The sequence below is a fragment of the Muntiacus reevesi genome, chromosome 10 (assembly GCF_963930625.1).
Source record: "Muntiacus reevesi chromosome 10, mMunRee1.1, whole genome shotgun sequence".
Lineage (NCBI taxonomy): Eukaryota > Metazoa > Chordata > Mammalia > Artiodactyla > Cervidae > Muntiacus > Muntiacus reevesi.
Genome location: NC_089258.1, coordinates 17695581 through 17711395, shown reverse-complemented (window position 1 = coordinate 17711395; position 15815 = coordinate 17695581). Strand labels below are relative to the sequence as shown.

General features: G+C 38.2%; 1 protein-coding gene across 1 annotated transcript in view; it reads left to right on the top strand.

The window, feature by feature from the left end:
• LOC136176425 (serine/threonine-protein kinase MRCK alpha-like) overlaps window positions 1–15366 on the top strand; it is a 56835-nt gene extending 41469 nt beyond the window's left edge. The window contains exon 11 of the mRNA XM_065946610.1: window positions 15309–15366. Coding sequence (XP_065802682.1) covers window positions 15309–15366 — 58 coding nt within the window. The remainder of the gene's footprint in view (window positions 1–15308) is intronic.
• Window positions 15367–15815: the final 449 nt, after the last annotated feature.

Here is a 15815-nt window from a genome sequence, read left to right as displayed (position 1 = left end):
CCTGTGATGCGCCCTTGTCCCTGTGATGCGCCCTCGTCCCTGTGATGCACCCTCGTCCCTGTGCTGGGCCCTCGTCCCTGTGCTGGGCCCTCGTCCCTGTGATGCGCCCTCGTCCCTGTGATGTGCCCTCGTCCCTGTGATGCGCCCTCGTCCCTGTGATGCGCCCTCGTCCCTGTGCTGGGCCCTCGTCCCTGTGATGCGCCCTCGTCCCTGTGATGTGCCCTCGTCCCTGTGCTGGGCCCTCGTCCCTGTGATGCGCCCTCGTCCCTGTGATGGGCCCTCGTCCCTGTGATGCGCCCTCGTCCCTGTGATGCGCCCTCGTCCCTGTGATGCGCCCTCGTCCCTGTGATGCGCCCTCGTCCCTGTGCTGGGCCCTCGTCCCTGTGATGCGCCCTCGTCCCTGTGATGCGCCCTCGTCCCTGTGATGCGCCCTCGTCCCTGTGATGCGCCCTCGTCCCTGTGATGCGCCCTCGTCCCTGTGCTGGGCCCTCGTCCCTGTGATGCGCCCTCGTCCCTGTGCTGGGCCCTCGTCCCTGTGATGCGCCCTCGTCCCTGTGATGTGCCCTCGTCCCTGTGATGCGCCCTCGTCCCTGTGATGCGCCCTCGTCCCTGTGCTGGGCCCTCGTCCCTGTGATGCGCCCTTGTCCCTGTGATGTGCCCTCGTCCCTGTGCTGGGCCCTCGTCCCTGTGATGCGCCCTCGTCCCTGTGATGGGCCCTCGTCCCTGTGATGCGCCCTCGTCCCTGTGATGGGCCCTTGTCCCTGTGATGCGCCCTTGTCCCTGTGATGCGCCCTTGTCCCTGTGATGGGCCCTTGTCCCTGTGCTGAGCCCTTGTCCCTGTGATGGGCCCTTGTCCCTGTGATGCGCCCTTGTCCCTGTGATGGGCCCTTGCTAACCCAGGCCTCCTCAGGAGGCCCTCCAACACTAGCAGGTAGTTTTGGTTCAGTCTCTTGTAGGATCACTGCTCCTTTCCTCTGGGTCTTGGTGCATGCAAGATTTTGTTTTTTCCCTCCAAGACTGGAGTCTCTGTTTCCCCCAGTCCTGTGGAAATCCTATAATCAAATCCCACTGGCCTTCAAGGCCACATTCCCTAGGGATTCTCATCCTTTTGTTGGATCCCAAGGTTGGGATGCCTGACGTGGGGTTCAGAACCTTCACAACAGTGGCAGAACTTCTTTTGCATTATTGTTATCCCAGTTTGTGGGTCACCTACCCAGAGGGTGGGGGATTTGATTTTATCATGATTTCACCCCACCTACTGTCTCGCTGTGGCCTCTTCTTTGTCTTTGGATGTGGAGTATTGTGTTTTTTTTTTGGTGGGTTCCAGTATCCTCTTGTTGATGGTTGTTCAACAGCTAGTTGCAATCTTGGTTCTCTCACAGGAGGAGATGAATGCACATCCTTCTACTCTGCTATCTGAGCACGTCCCTTGTTCATGGGGTTCATGAGGCAAAAATACTGAAGTGATTTGTCATTCCCTTCTCTAGTGATATATGTGTTAATATATAATATTTGTTTCTCTCCCTCTGACTTACCTGTATAATAGGCTCTAGGATCATCCATCTCACTAGAACTGATTCAAATTCGTTCATTTTTATGGCGGAGTAATATTCCATTGTATATACATACCACATCTTCTTTATCCATTCATCTATCAGTGGACATCTAGGTTGCTTCCATGTCCTAGCTATTGTAAATAGTGTTGCAGTGAACACTGGGGTATATGTATCTTTTAGAACCGTGGCTTCCTCAGGATATATGACCAATACTGGGATTGCTGGGTCAAATGGAAAATTTATTCCTAGTTTTTAAAGGAATCCACGTACTGTTCTCCATAGTGGTTGTATCAGTTCACGTTCTTCCCAACAGCCTAGGAGTGTTCCCTTTTCTCCACATCCTCTCCAGCATTTATTGTTTGTAGATTTTTTGATGATGGCCTTTCTGAGTGGTGTTAGATGATACTTCATTGTAGTTTTGATTTGCATTTCTCTAATAAGGAGTGACATTGAGCATTCTTTCATATGTTTATTAGCCATCTGTATGTCTTCTTTGAAGAAATGTCTATTTAGGTCCTCTGCCTACTTAGTGATTCGGCTCTTTGTTTTCCTAATATTGAGCTGCATGTGCTGCTTATATATTTTGGAGATTAATCTGTTGTCAGTTATATCATTTGCATTTATTTTCTCCCATTCTAAGGACTGTCTTTTCACTTTGCTTATAATTTCCTTCGTTGTGTAAAAGCTTTTAAGTTTAATTCAGTTCAGTTCAGTTCAGTTCAGTTGCTCAGTCATGTCCAACTCTTTGCGACCTTATGTACTGCAGCATGCCAGGCCTCCCTGTCCATCACCAACTCCCGAAGTTTGCTCAAACTCATGTCCATTGAGTCAGTGATGCCATCCAACCATCTCATCCTCTGTCATCCGCTTCTCCTCCTGCCCCCAATCCCTCCCAGCATCAGGGTCTTTTCAAATGAGTCAGTTCTTTGCATCAGGTGGCCAAAGTATTGGAGTTTCAGTTTCAACATCAGTCCTTCCAATGAACATTCAGGACTGATTTCCTTTAGGATGGCCTGGTTGGATCTCCTCGCAGTCCAAGGGACTCTCAAGAGTCTTCTCCAACACCATAGTTCAAAAGAATTGATATTCTTTGGTGCTCAGCTTTCTTTATAGTCCAACTCTCACATCCATACATGACTACCGGAAAAACCATAGCCTTGACTAGGCTAAGTTTAATTAGGTCCTATTTATTTTGTTTTTATTTCCATTACTCTAGGAGGTGAGTCATAGAGTATCTTGCTGTGATTTATGTCAAAGAGTTTACAGCTTATGTTTTCCTCTAAGAGCTTTATAGTTTCTACCCTTACATTGAGGTCTTTAATCTATTTTGAACTTATTTTTATATATGGTGTTAGGAAGTGTTCTAGTTTCATTCTTTTACACGTGGCTACCCAGTTTTCCCAGCACCACTTATTGAAGAGGCTCTCTTTTCTTCATTGTATATCCTTGTCTCATTTGTCAAAGATAAGGTGCCCATAGGTATAAGGGTTTTTTCCTTGGGCTTTCTATCTTATTCCATTGGTCTATATTTCTGTTTTTGTACCAGTACCATACTGCCTTGATGACTGTAGCTTTGTGGTATACTCTGAAGTCAGGAAGGTTGAGTCCTCTGACTGTTTTTCTTTCTCAAGATTGGTTTGGCTGTTCAGGGTCTTTTGTGTTTTGATACAAATTGTGAAATTTTCTGCTGCAGTTTTGTGAAAAATACCACCAATTAATTGGAATAATTAATTTTCACAATATTAATTATTCCAATCCAAGAACATGTATATATCTCTCCATGTGTTTGTGTCACTTTTTAATTTCCTTCTTCAGTGTCTTATAGTTTTCTGCACACAGCTTTTGTCTATTTATATAGGCTTATTCCTAGATATTTTGTTATTTTTGTTGCAATGATGAATGGGATTGTTTCTTGAATTTCTCTTTCAGATTTCTCTGTTGTCAGTGTATAGGAATGTAAGGGATTTCTGTGTATTAATTTTATATCCTGTGACTTTACTATGTTCATAGATTAGCTCAAGTAATTTTCTGGTGGAATCTTCAGAGTTTTTTATGTATAGTATCATGTCATCTGCAAGCAGTGAGAGTTTTACTTCTTCTCCAATCTGGATTCCTTTTATTTTATTTTCTTCTCTGACTGCCATGGCTAGGACTTCCAAAACTATGTTGAATAACCGTAGCAGGGGTGGGCATCCTTGCTTCTGATCTTGGAGGAAATGCTTTTGATTTTTCACCATTGAGAATAATATTTGCTCTGGGTTTGTCACATGTGGCCTTTATTATGTTGAGATAGGTTCCTTCTACGCTTACTTTCTGGAGAATTTTTTAAATCATAACTGGGTGTTGAATTTTGTCAAAAGCTTTCCCTGCATATATTGAGATGATCATGTTTTTTGTCTTTCACTTTTTTAATATGGTGTGTCATAATGATTGATTTGCATATATTGAAGAATCCTTGCATCCCTGGGATAAAGTCCACTTGATCATGGTGTGTGATCCTTTTAATGTGCTGTTGGATTCTGTTTGCTAGAATTTTGTTGAGGATTTTTGCATCTATGTTCATCAGTGATATTGGCCTGTAATTTTCTTTCCTTGACTGTGTATTTGTCTGGTTTTGTTATCAGGGTGATGGTGGCTTCATAGAATGAGTTTGGGAGTTTTTCCTTCCTCTACAATTCTCTGGAAGAGTTGGAGCCGGATAGGTGGTAGCTCCTCTCTAAACCTTTGGTAGAATTAGCCTGTGAAGTATGTGAAGCCATCTGGTCCCAGGCTTTTGTTTCTTGCAAGATTTGTATTGTAGTTTCAATTTCTGTGCTTGTGATTGGCCTGTTCATATTTTCTACTTCTTCCTGGTTCAGTCTGGGAAGGTTATACTTTTCTAACAATTTGTCCACTTCTTTCAAGTTGTTCATTTTATTGGCATATAGTTGCTCATAGTAGTCTCTAATGATCCTATGTATTTCTGCATTGTCTGTTGTAACTTCTCTTTTTTCATTTCTAATTTTATTCATTTGAGTCTTCTTTCTTTTCTTGATGAGTCTGGCTAATGGTTTGTCAATTTTATCTTCTCAAAGAGCCAGCTTTTAGTTTTATGGATCTTTGCTATTGTCTCCATTATTTCTTTTTCATTTATTTCTGCTCTGATCTTTATAGTTTCTTTCCTTCTGATAACTTTGGAGTATTTTTATTATTCTTTTTCTAGTTGCTCTTTGAGTATAGTTAGGTTCTTTACTTGATGGTTCTTTTGTTTCTTGAGGTAGGCTTGTATTACTATAAACTTCTCTCTTAGCCAGCTTTTACTGTATTCCATAGGTTTTGAGTTGTCACGTTTTCATTCTCATTTGCTTCCAGGTATTTTTTTTTTAATTTCCTCTTTGGTTTCTTTAGTGACATCTTGGTTTTTCAGAAGTGTATGATTTAGCCTCCATATGTTTGTGTTTTTTATAATTTTTTTTTCCCTGAGATGATATCTAATCTTATAGAAGGTGGTCAGAAAATATACTTGAAATAATTTCAATTTTTAAAAAATTTACCAATGCTTGATTTGTGATCTATCATTGAGAATGTTCCACATACACTTTAGAAAAAAGTGAAATTTGCTATTTTTGGATGGAATGCTCTGTAAATATCAATTAGGTACAAATGTCCCAATATATCATTCATTTTCTGTCTGGATGATCTGTCCATTGGTGTGGATGGGGTGTTAAAGTCTCCTGCGATTATTGTGTTAACTGTCAATTTCCCTTAATAGTTGTTAGCATTTGCCTTACATATTGATTTGATGTGCTTCATGTTGTGCATATACATTTATATATATGTATATATGTGTATATATATGTATACACATATACATGTATGTGCATATACATTTATAACTGTTATAATTGTTATATCTTATTCTTGGATTGATCCCTTGATCATTATGTAGTGTCTTTCCTGGTCTAGTCTTTATTTAAAAATCTATTTTATCGGATACGAGCTTTGAATAAGTTTTGAGTTTATGCATAATTTTATGCCCACCCCCCAAATTAAACAGTTCTAACTGAAATCAGAAAGCATCACTCCTGCTTTCTTTTGATTTCCATTTGCATGGAATATATTTTGCCAGCCTCTCATTTTCAGTCAGAATGTGTCCCTAAGTCTGAAAAGTGTCCCTCGTAGACAGCATATAGAGGGGTCTTGTTTTTGTATCCATTCAGCCAATCAATGTCTTTTGTCTGGAACATTTAATATATTTACATTTAAGGTAATTTTTGATATATATGATCCTATTATCATTTATGCTATTTTGGGTTTGTTTTTGTAGGCCTTTTCTTTCTCTTGTGTTATCTGTCTAGAGAAGTTTCTTTTGCATTTGTTGTAAAGCTGGTTTGGTGGTGCTGAATTCTCTTAACTTTTGCTTATCTGTAAAGCTTTTGATTTCTCCTTTGAATCTGAATGAGATCCTTGTTGCATAAAGTAATCTTGGTACTAAGTTTTTTTTTCCTTTCATCACTTTAAGTTATCCTGCTGTCCGCTTTTGGCCTGCAGAGTTTCTGTTGAAGGATCAGCTGTTAGCCTTATAGGGATCCCCTGATACGTTATTTGTTGCTTTTCCCTTGATGCTTTTAACCTTTTTTCCTTTGCTTTTAATTTTTATTAGTTTGATTCGTATGTTTCTTGTCATGTTTCTCTTTGGGTTTATCTTGTATGGGACTCTCTTGGCTTTCTGCACTTGGGTGGCTATTTCCATTCACTTGTTAGGGAAATTTTTGACTATAGTCTCTGCAAATGTTTTCTCATGCCTTTTTTTTTTTCTCCTCTTTTTCTAAGATTCCTATAATTCAAATGTTGGTGCCCTTAATGTTGTCCTCATTTCTTTTCATTCCTCTTAATTTTGGAGTCTGCTCTCCTCTGGTGGGGTCAGACCGGTGCCTTGTGAAAACTTCTTGGTTGGGGGAAACACAAGTCTGTGTTTCCATTTCAAGTAGAACTGTTTAATTTGGGGGGGTGGGCATAAACTTATTCATAGTATCTCCTTATGCTTCTTTTTAACTTCTGGAAGATCAGAAGTAATGTACCTACTTTATTTTTCTTTCCTATTTTACTTTTGAGTTTAGTAATTTGAGGTTTCCCTGATTTTTTTCTTGGTTTTAAGCTAAAAGTTTGTCAATTTTGTTTGGTTTTCTTCATTTTCTCTTATTTTTATACTATATGTTTTATTAATTTCCACTCGGAAATTTATGTCTCCTTCATTCTGTTTGGTGTGAGTTTAGTTTGCTCTTCTTTTCCTAGTTTCTTAAGATGGGAAGTTAATTCTATTATAAATTGATTTGAGATTTTCACTGAATTATTTTTTTCTACCCTGTCTTCTCTCCTTTTTTCCTGGAACTTCTATTAAACATATTTTAGCATTCTTTAGGTTTCCCAAAGGACTCTGATGCTCTGTTCATTGTTCTTCATTCTTTTTTCTTTCTTTTCCTCAGATTGGATAGTATTATTTGTCCTATCATCAAGTTCAGTGGTTCTCCTTTCTACCTGCTCAGATCTGTTGTTGAGCCCTTCTTGTAAATTTTTCATTTCAGTTGTACTCTTCAACCTCAGAATTTCTGTTTGGTTCTTTTTTATAATTTATATTTCCTGTTTGTTGAGTCATCATTATCATGCTTTTATTTATTTCTTTAGGCATGGAGTCATTTAGGTCTTCAAATGTATTTAAAATAGCTGATTTAAATCTTTATTTGGTAAATCTAACATCTGGCATTCCTCAGAGATGCTCTTTTTCCTTGTGTATTGGTCATACTTTTGTGCTTCCTTGCAATACTATATATATATATACATATGTACATGTATATGTATACATATATATAAAACATTTCAGATAATACCACTGTTAACTCTGGTTATCAAATTATACCTTTTCTCCAGAATTCGTTATTGTTGTTTGTTGTAGTTGTTTGCTTGTTCACTGACTTTCCTCAACTAATCTGTAAAGTCTTTATTCTTAGTCATATATGGTTACTGAAGTTTCCCCTTTGTTAACTTAGTAGTCAGCTAATGATTTTGCAGAGATTTCTTTAAACATTTGGAACCGATGAATCTCCTAGACTTTGCTGAAGGGCTCTGTTGTGCAAACGGGAGCACTTCTTCAACACTCAGCCAGGCAGTCTACACTTTCTACTTGTGCAAATGCTCAAGAACATTGTAAGAAATAATGGCTGAAAGCCTCCAAAGTCTGATGAAAACCATTTATATACACATCCAATGTCAGAGGTGAGAACTTGTGTCCTTCTCTGGTCTTTCCGGAGCATATACATAACCCTAAGTATGTTCACAGTTCTATACATATGCATGATGATCAAGATTCTTAGCAATATGTCAGAGCTTCTCAGAACCCCTATGGATATCTCAGTTTCTGTCTTTTCCTTTTAAGATTTTTGGTTAATATATAACTCTTGTCTGACTGCTAAGTACTGGGTAGGCAGCTATGCAGTTAAAATACTTGTATGAAATTGTTTTCTTTAAGTGCACCTTGGGGAATAGACTTTTCCCGTGGAGAGCTCTGAATCAAGTCATACACCAGCTCCTTTCTCCTCCTTTCTCCTCTTTCCAGCTTCCTTAGGTGTCTAGTGATTTCTAGGATGTACTGTGAATACAGATGTCCATTTTTCAAGTCTAATGAGGAGCTGGAAATAGAGCATAGCGGTAGGGCAAGTTAAACTACCACAAAGTTCATAATTCTTACCAAAGTTCAGTTGATTTTCTAAAAAATTAATTCTTCTCAGGTTGCCACAAAACTTGGTTAATTTATAAGTTCTGCAAAGGTTGTTCCTGATGAATTTTGATAGTTTTCTCATTTTTTTAATGAAGGAGAGAACATTCAGAGACCCTTACTTTGCTGTTTTTGACTTCACTCCAGACACTGTTTAAGTGTTTAATAAAAAATACTGAATCAGTGAAATTATAGCAAGTGTATCCTATTCAGGAAAAGGCAATATATTCTCTGCTCCCCCTGACTTTTCTGAATCTTTTTGGGTCCTCTATACTTTCCTCTTAGTATCTCAGAGCATCTGTCCTTGGCCTTCTTTCCTTCCTTTTCTGCACATTCCCTGGGTGGTTCCTTCACTTCCTATGGTTCCAGGTAATGAGCAACTTGTTCATATTATTCCTTTATACCTCTTTACCTGTACTGTGATGGCTGCATGGTTGCTCAGCCTGAATTTTCTGCTTATCACAGATTCTGTGGGTCTGTGTATTCATCCTATCTTATTTTTATTCCTTAGCAACAAGCACTTTTCTATATTCTTTACCTCAGCTAATAGTTTTGTCAGAAATTTGGTAGTACATTGAATAACTGATACAGGAAAGTAGATAATCTTGAAGGTGACTTTAGTAAGGTTAGTCTGGAAGTAGATTTTTAATCAAAAGTTAATTTAGGAGTGTGTATGTGTGTATGTATGTTTGATGCTGGGCACAGGGAAAATGAAAGCAGTGCTGGAGCCAAGAAGTCCAGTCTGCAACTGTCCATCCTTCAGATCAGATGAGAATCTGCATTAAAATGGTGGCTGCAGGAATCACCAAAGAAAAATGGGTGCAGGAAATATTACTGAAGTTACCTCATGGGACATGGTAAAAAAAAGAAAAAAGAAAAAGTGGCAGAAAAAAGAAAGATGAAGAAAATAGTAACAATACCAGATGGTACTGAGGTTTGTAAGTCATCAAGATTGAAAAACTGAGGGTCACATTGACAGATGTAAGGGTGTCCAAGATAGGGGATGATAGCATTAGGGGAAGGAAATGAGTTTGTTCAAAGTGTGGCAGAAGTAGAAAATTATCAAGTGAGCTAGATCAAACAGACTTCTACCTTCAACTGAGATGGAGTAACAAGGGCCATATTTATATTTAACCTTTCCTCTGAAATAACAAGAAAAAAATGATTTAAGGTGCTAAACATCAGACAGTGGAGGGAAACAAGTGAGGTGAGCTCTATACTTGCCCTAGGTTACTGCCTTGTGAGAGTTTCCAGTACATAAAATGGGGAATTCCAGGCAAACCCAGGTGAACACCCTGTACAGAAGTGATATAACTGAGAGTCCAGAGGGGCCCAGGGTCCTGAGTTGACAGGACAGAGTATCAGAGACAAGAAAGAAGGAGAGGGAGAGGGGGAGGGAGAGGAAAAGGGATGGATTGAGATCATGCACTAGCTCTGCAAGGCCCTACAGAGGATATGGCTTGATTCAGCAAGATATGGATCAGCAAATGCATGTGAGGAAAACTACAAAATGTTAGTAAATAGAATTCAATATTATGTAGAAATTATTTTGCATCTTGAGCAAACATAGTGTATCTCAAGAAGGCTGGTTTACATTAAAAAATCAATTATTTTATCATATAAACAAATGGAAACAATCATGTCAATAGATACAATAAAGACATTTGATGAAATGTGTTTATATATTCTTGATGGACACTTAGAAGGGAGTTTCTTCATCCTGATAAAGGACACCTATGAAAATCCCACAGCTGACATCATAATTAGTGGCAAAAGAGTGAATACTTTCTCCATAAGATCAGGAAAAAGACAAAAATATTTGATCTTACCACTCTTAGTTAACACTGTATTGGATATTCAGGCCAGGGAAGGAAAAAAATACACATTGCTTCCAGCTTGGAAAGAAGGAAGGACAATTATTCATAGACAAAATAAGTATCTATGCAGAAAATTCAATGTAGTCTAAAAAATACTTTTAGAACTAATAAAGGAATTTATCAAGTTTGCAGGATACTTGATCAATATACTAAAATAAACTGCATTTCTTTATACTAGCAATAAAGAATCAAAAATAAATAAATAATACCATTTGCAGTAACATCAAAATATTAAATACTTAGAAATAAATCTGGCAAATGTTATGTAAGACTTGTATACTGAAAACTATAAAATATTGATGAGAGAAATTAATGAAGACTTAAATAAATGGAGAGAGACACTGCGTTCATGCATTGAAAAACTCAGTATTTAAAAAATGTGAGTGTCCCCAAAGTTGATCTATAGTTCCACACAGTCTTAATAAAAATTCCAGTAAGCTTCTTAATTCTTTTTGTAGAAACTGACAAGCTTCAATCTGACTCCTAGAGTACACTAATGAAAATTAAAACAAAAATAAACAAATTAGACCTAATTAAACTTTAAAGATTTTGCATAGCAAAGGAAGCCGTAAACAAAAGAAAAGACAACCCTCAAAATGGGAGAAAATATTTGTAAGTGAAGCAACCAAGAAGGGGTTAATCTCTAAAATATGCAAATAGCTCATGCAGCTCAATATATATATAAAAAAACACTAAATAACCAAATCAAAAAATGGACAGAAGATCTAAAGAGACATTTCTCCAAAGAATACATACAGATGGTTTAAAAGCATGTGAAAAGATGCTCAATATCACTAATGATTAGAGAAAAGCAAATCAGAACTACAATAAGGTATCACCTCACTCCAGTCAGAATGGCCACCACAGAAAAATCTGCAAACAATAAATGCTGGAGAGTATGGAGAGAAGGGAACCCATTTACACTGCTGGTGGAAACAGTATGGAGAGAATAGTATGGAGGTTCCTTTAAAAACTAAAAATAGAGCCACCATATGATCCAGGAATCCCACTCTTGGGCATATTGTTGTTGTTGGTTAGTCACTAACCAAGTTGTGTCCAACTCTGAGATCCCATAGACTACAGCATGTCAGGCTTTCCTGTCCTTCACTGTCTCCTGCAGTTTGCTTAAACTAGTGTCCACTGAGTCAATGATGCCATCCAACCATCTCATCCTCTGTCACCCCCTCCTCTTCCTGCCTTCCATCTTTCCCAGAATTAGGGTCTTTTCCAGTGAGTCAACTCTTTGAATCAGGTGGTCAAAGTATTGGAGCTTCAGCATCAGTCCTTGCAATGAATATTCAGGACTGTTTTCCTTTAGGATGGACTGGTTGGATCTCCTTGCAGCCCAAGGGACTCTCAAGAGTCTTCTCCAACACCACAGTTCAAAAGCATCAATATTCAGTGCTCAACTTTCTTTATGATCCAACTTTCACATCCATACATGACTACCGGAAAAACCGTAGCTCTCATTAGACAGACCTTTGTTGGCAAAGTAATGTCTCTGCTTTTTAATATGCCGTCTAGGTTGGTCATAACTTTTCTTCCAAGGAGCAAACATCTTTTAATTTCACAGCTGCAATCACCATCTGCAGTGATTTTGGAGCCCCCCAAAAATAAAAGTCTCTCACTGTTTCCATTGTTTCCCCATCTATTTGCCATGAAGTGATGGGACCAGATGCCATGATCTTAGTTTTCTGAATGTTGAGGTTTAAGCCAACTTTTTCACTCTCTTCTTTCACTTTCATCAAGAGGCTCTTTAGTTCTTCTTCACTTTCTGCATAAGAGTGGTATCATCTGCATATCTGAGGTTATTGATACTTCTCCCGGCAATCCTGATTCCAGCTTGTGCTTCATCCAGCCCAGCATTTCACATGATGTACTCTGAATATAAGTTAAATAAGCAGGGTAACAATATACAGCCTTGATGTACTCCTTTTCCTATTTGGAACCAGTCTGTTGTTCCATGTCCAGTTCTGACTGTTGCTTCCTGACCTTCATACGGACTTCTCAGGAGGCAGGTCAGGTGGTCTGGTATTCCCATCTCTTTTAGAATTTTCCACAGTTTGTTGTGATCCACACAATCAAAGGCTTTGGCATGGCCAATAAAGCAGAAATAGATGTTTTTCTGGAACTCTCTTGCTTTTTCGATGATCCAGCGTATGCTGGCAATTTGATTTCTGGTTCTTCTGCCTTTTCTAAAACCAGTTTGAACATCTGGAAGTTCATGGTTCACACACTGTTGAAGCCTGGCTTGGAGAATTTTGAACATTACTTTACTAGCATGTGAGATGAGTGCAATTGTGCAGTAGTTTGAACATTCTTTGGCATTGCCTTTCTTTGGGATTGGAATGAAAACATATACACTACTATATATAAAATAGACAACTAATAAGGACTGACTGTATAGCCCAGGGAACTCTACTCAATATTCTGTATGGAAAAAGAATCTAAAACAGAGTGAATATATGTATAAGTAAAAAAATTTATTGGAGAGTGTTTAATATAAAAAAAGAAATTGACAAGTTGATTCTAAAATTCATAGGGAAATGCAGAAGAACTAGAAAAGCCAAAACAATTTTGAAATAAAGAAAAAATTAATAAATATACCCAAATATATAGAATATATATAATACACATTAAAAAACATATATATTTATAATATATGTGTAACATATATAAATATATGTAAATATATTTATATATTTTCTATTCTGTTACTTTAATATGTACAGTATTTTCAACATCTTACAATAGCTACCAACAAATGGTATGGAATTTTAGATATCCATATATTTAAAAATCAACTTTGATCTATACTTTTTGCTATGTATAATAATTAACTCAAAATATATGATAGAACTAAATGTAAAACCTAAAGCTATAATGTACCTAGAAGTAAACTTAGGAGAAAGCCTTTCTGATCTTGTATAAGACAAATAATTTTGATATAACATCAAAGCACAACAGGTAAAATTTAAAAATTGATAAATTGAGCTTCATCAAAATTTAGAACTTCTGCTCTTTGAAATACACTGTTAAGAGAAGTAATAGAAACTGTGGACTGGTGGCAAATAGCTGAAATAGAACTTACATATCAAATATATAAAAATATTCTTTAAGCTCAACAATAAGAAAATAGCTCAATTTTAAAAAAGGGCAAAGAATTTGGAAAGATACTTCAATAGAGAAGATGATACATATGTCAAATAAGCACATTAACAGATGCTCAATGTCATTAATTATTAGGGCAATTCAAATAAAACAACCATGAGATATCACTTTACATCCATAAGAAAAGCTAAAGTTAAAGACAATTTCAAGTATTGGAGGACCTAGATGTGGAAGAGCTAAGTCTCTCATACATTGCTTTGTAAATCATATGATCACTTTTAAAAATATTTAAAAAGTTAAATGCACATCTAATATGTAAAAGAGGAGAGTGAAAAAGTTGGCTTAAAGCTCAACATTCAGAATCACTTCATGGCAAGTAGATGAAAAACAGTGGAAACAGTGGCTGACTTTATTTCTGAGGGCTCCAAAATCACTGCAGATGGTGACTGCAGCCATGAAATAAAAAGACACTTACTCCTTGGAAGAAAAATTATGACCAACCTAAACTGCATATTAAAAAGCAGAAATGTTACTTTGCCAACAAAGGTCCGTCTGTTCAAGGCTATGATTTTTCCAGTGGTCATGTATGGATGTGAGAGTTGGACTATAAAGAAAGCTGAGTGCCAAAGAATTGATGCTTTTGAACTGTGGTGTTGGAGAAGACTCTTGAGAATCCCTTGGACTGCAAGGAGATTCAACCAGTCCATCCTAAAGGAAATCAGTCCTGAATGTTCATTGGAAGGACTGATGCTGAAGCTGAAACTCCAGTACTTTGGCCACCTGATGCAAAGAACTGACTCATTTGAAAAGACCCTGATACTGGGAAAGATTGAAGGTGAGAGGAGAAGCGGACGACAGAGGATGAGATGGTTGGATGGCATCACCGACCCAATCGACATGAGTTTGAGTATACTCTGGGAGTTGGTGATGGACAAGGAGGCCTGGCGTGCTGCGGTTCATGGGTTTGCAAAGAGTCAGACACTACTGAGCAACTGAACTGAACCGAAGTGAATATATAATCCAGTCTTTCTGCTTCTGCTGCTGCTAAGTCGCTTCAGTCGTGTCTGACTCTGTGCGACCCCATAGATGGCAGCCCACCAGGCTTCTCCATCCATGGGATTTTTCCAGGCAAGAGTACTGGAATGGGTTGCCATTGCCTTCTCCAATCTAGTCATTCTACTCCTAGGTATTTCCCCAAGAGAACACATATGTCCACAAAGACAGACATGAACATTCATAACACCTTTATTTAAAACATCCCAAACTTGAAATAAGTCAAATGTTCATCAATAGGTGAATAGATACACTGTGGCATATCCATACAATGAAATATTATTCATCAATATATAGAAATGAAGTATTCATCCATGCAGCAACACTAGTGCATCTCAAAATTATTATGCTAAGAAAAAGTCAGACAAAAAGAATATACAGTGTACATTTCCATTTCTATAAGGTGCTAGAAAATGCAAATTAATCTAGAGTGACAGGAAGCAGATCAGTGGGAGAGTGAGGAAGAGTTCCAAGGAGAGGAAGGGAAAGGGTTACACAGCTGTTCCAAGAAACTTGAGGGTGATGGGTACATTCATTATCTCCACTGTGATGATGATCTCACAGGTGTGTACATAAATCAAAACGTATCTAATTGTCTACTTTAAATGTGTGCAGTTTATTACATGCCAAGTGTATCTCAGTAACATTGACAAAATCCACAAGCAAGCTGATCTGAGCGCATGTGGCCCATACTCCAGGGCCAGTGGCTTTGCAGTCGGACATGCGCTCCTTTCTTAGCTCCCTGTGAATAGGGAGTCACAGGGAGTTGACTCCCCCATGAACAGCCCAGAGTTAACTTGGGTTTTCTGATAATACGCAACTAGCTGAGAACTGCTGTTACAATATTTTGATCACTGTTAGGTCCTACAAAAAAGAATGTTAAAACTCAGGGAAATTAAGTTTGAGGATTTTGTCTATGTATCATTGTACTCACTTTCAGGCAATTCTACTCACTCCCAGAGTCTTGCTTTTCCTTCAGGGATGGAGCTTTTTCTGTCAGTTCAGTCTGGCCCTCTGATTTTGTTCCTGCAAGGAGAAAGGAAATGCCTCGTATGTTTAAGGTAAGTGTCCATGCTGCTGTTGGATCCCTTATACATTTTGTTTCATCTCTTTCTTTTCTTTTCATAGGGGTCAAGCCTCCTTGGGCTGGTAAAGGTATTAGTACTTGGAAGTTAAGATTTTAGAAGGGCTGTGGAATTGTTCCCCACTCCATCCCACTTGCCACAAGAAATCTAGCCCCCTAAGTCTTATTCAAACATACTATAAATAGGTTTTTGCAAGTATCATGGTCTTTCATCCTACAGTTAAACTTAAGATTTAAAATACAAATATTCCGTAGGGTGTCCATTCACTCCACACTAAGGCAATCAGACAGATATGATTCACAGCTGAAAACAGGGAAAGCTTACAAAACAGAACAGTGCTGGGGCAGAGGATGTGAAAGATGAGGGGGAAACAATGACAGAG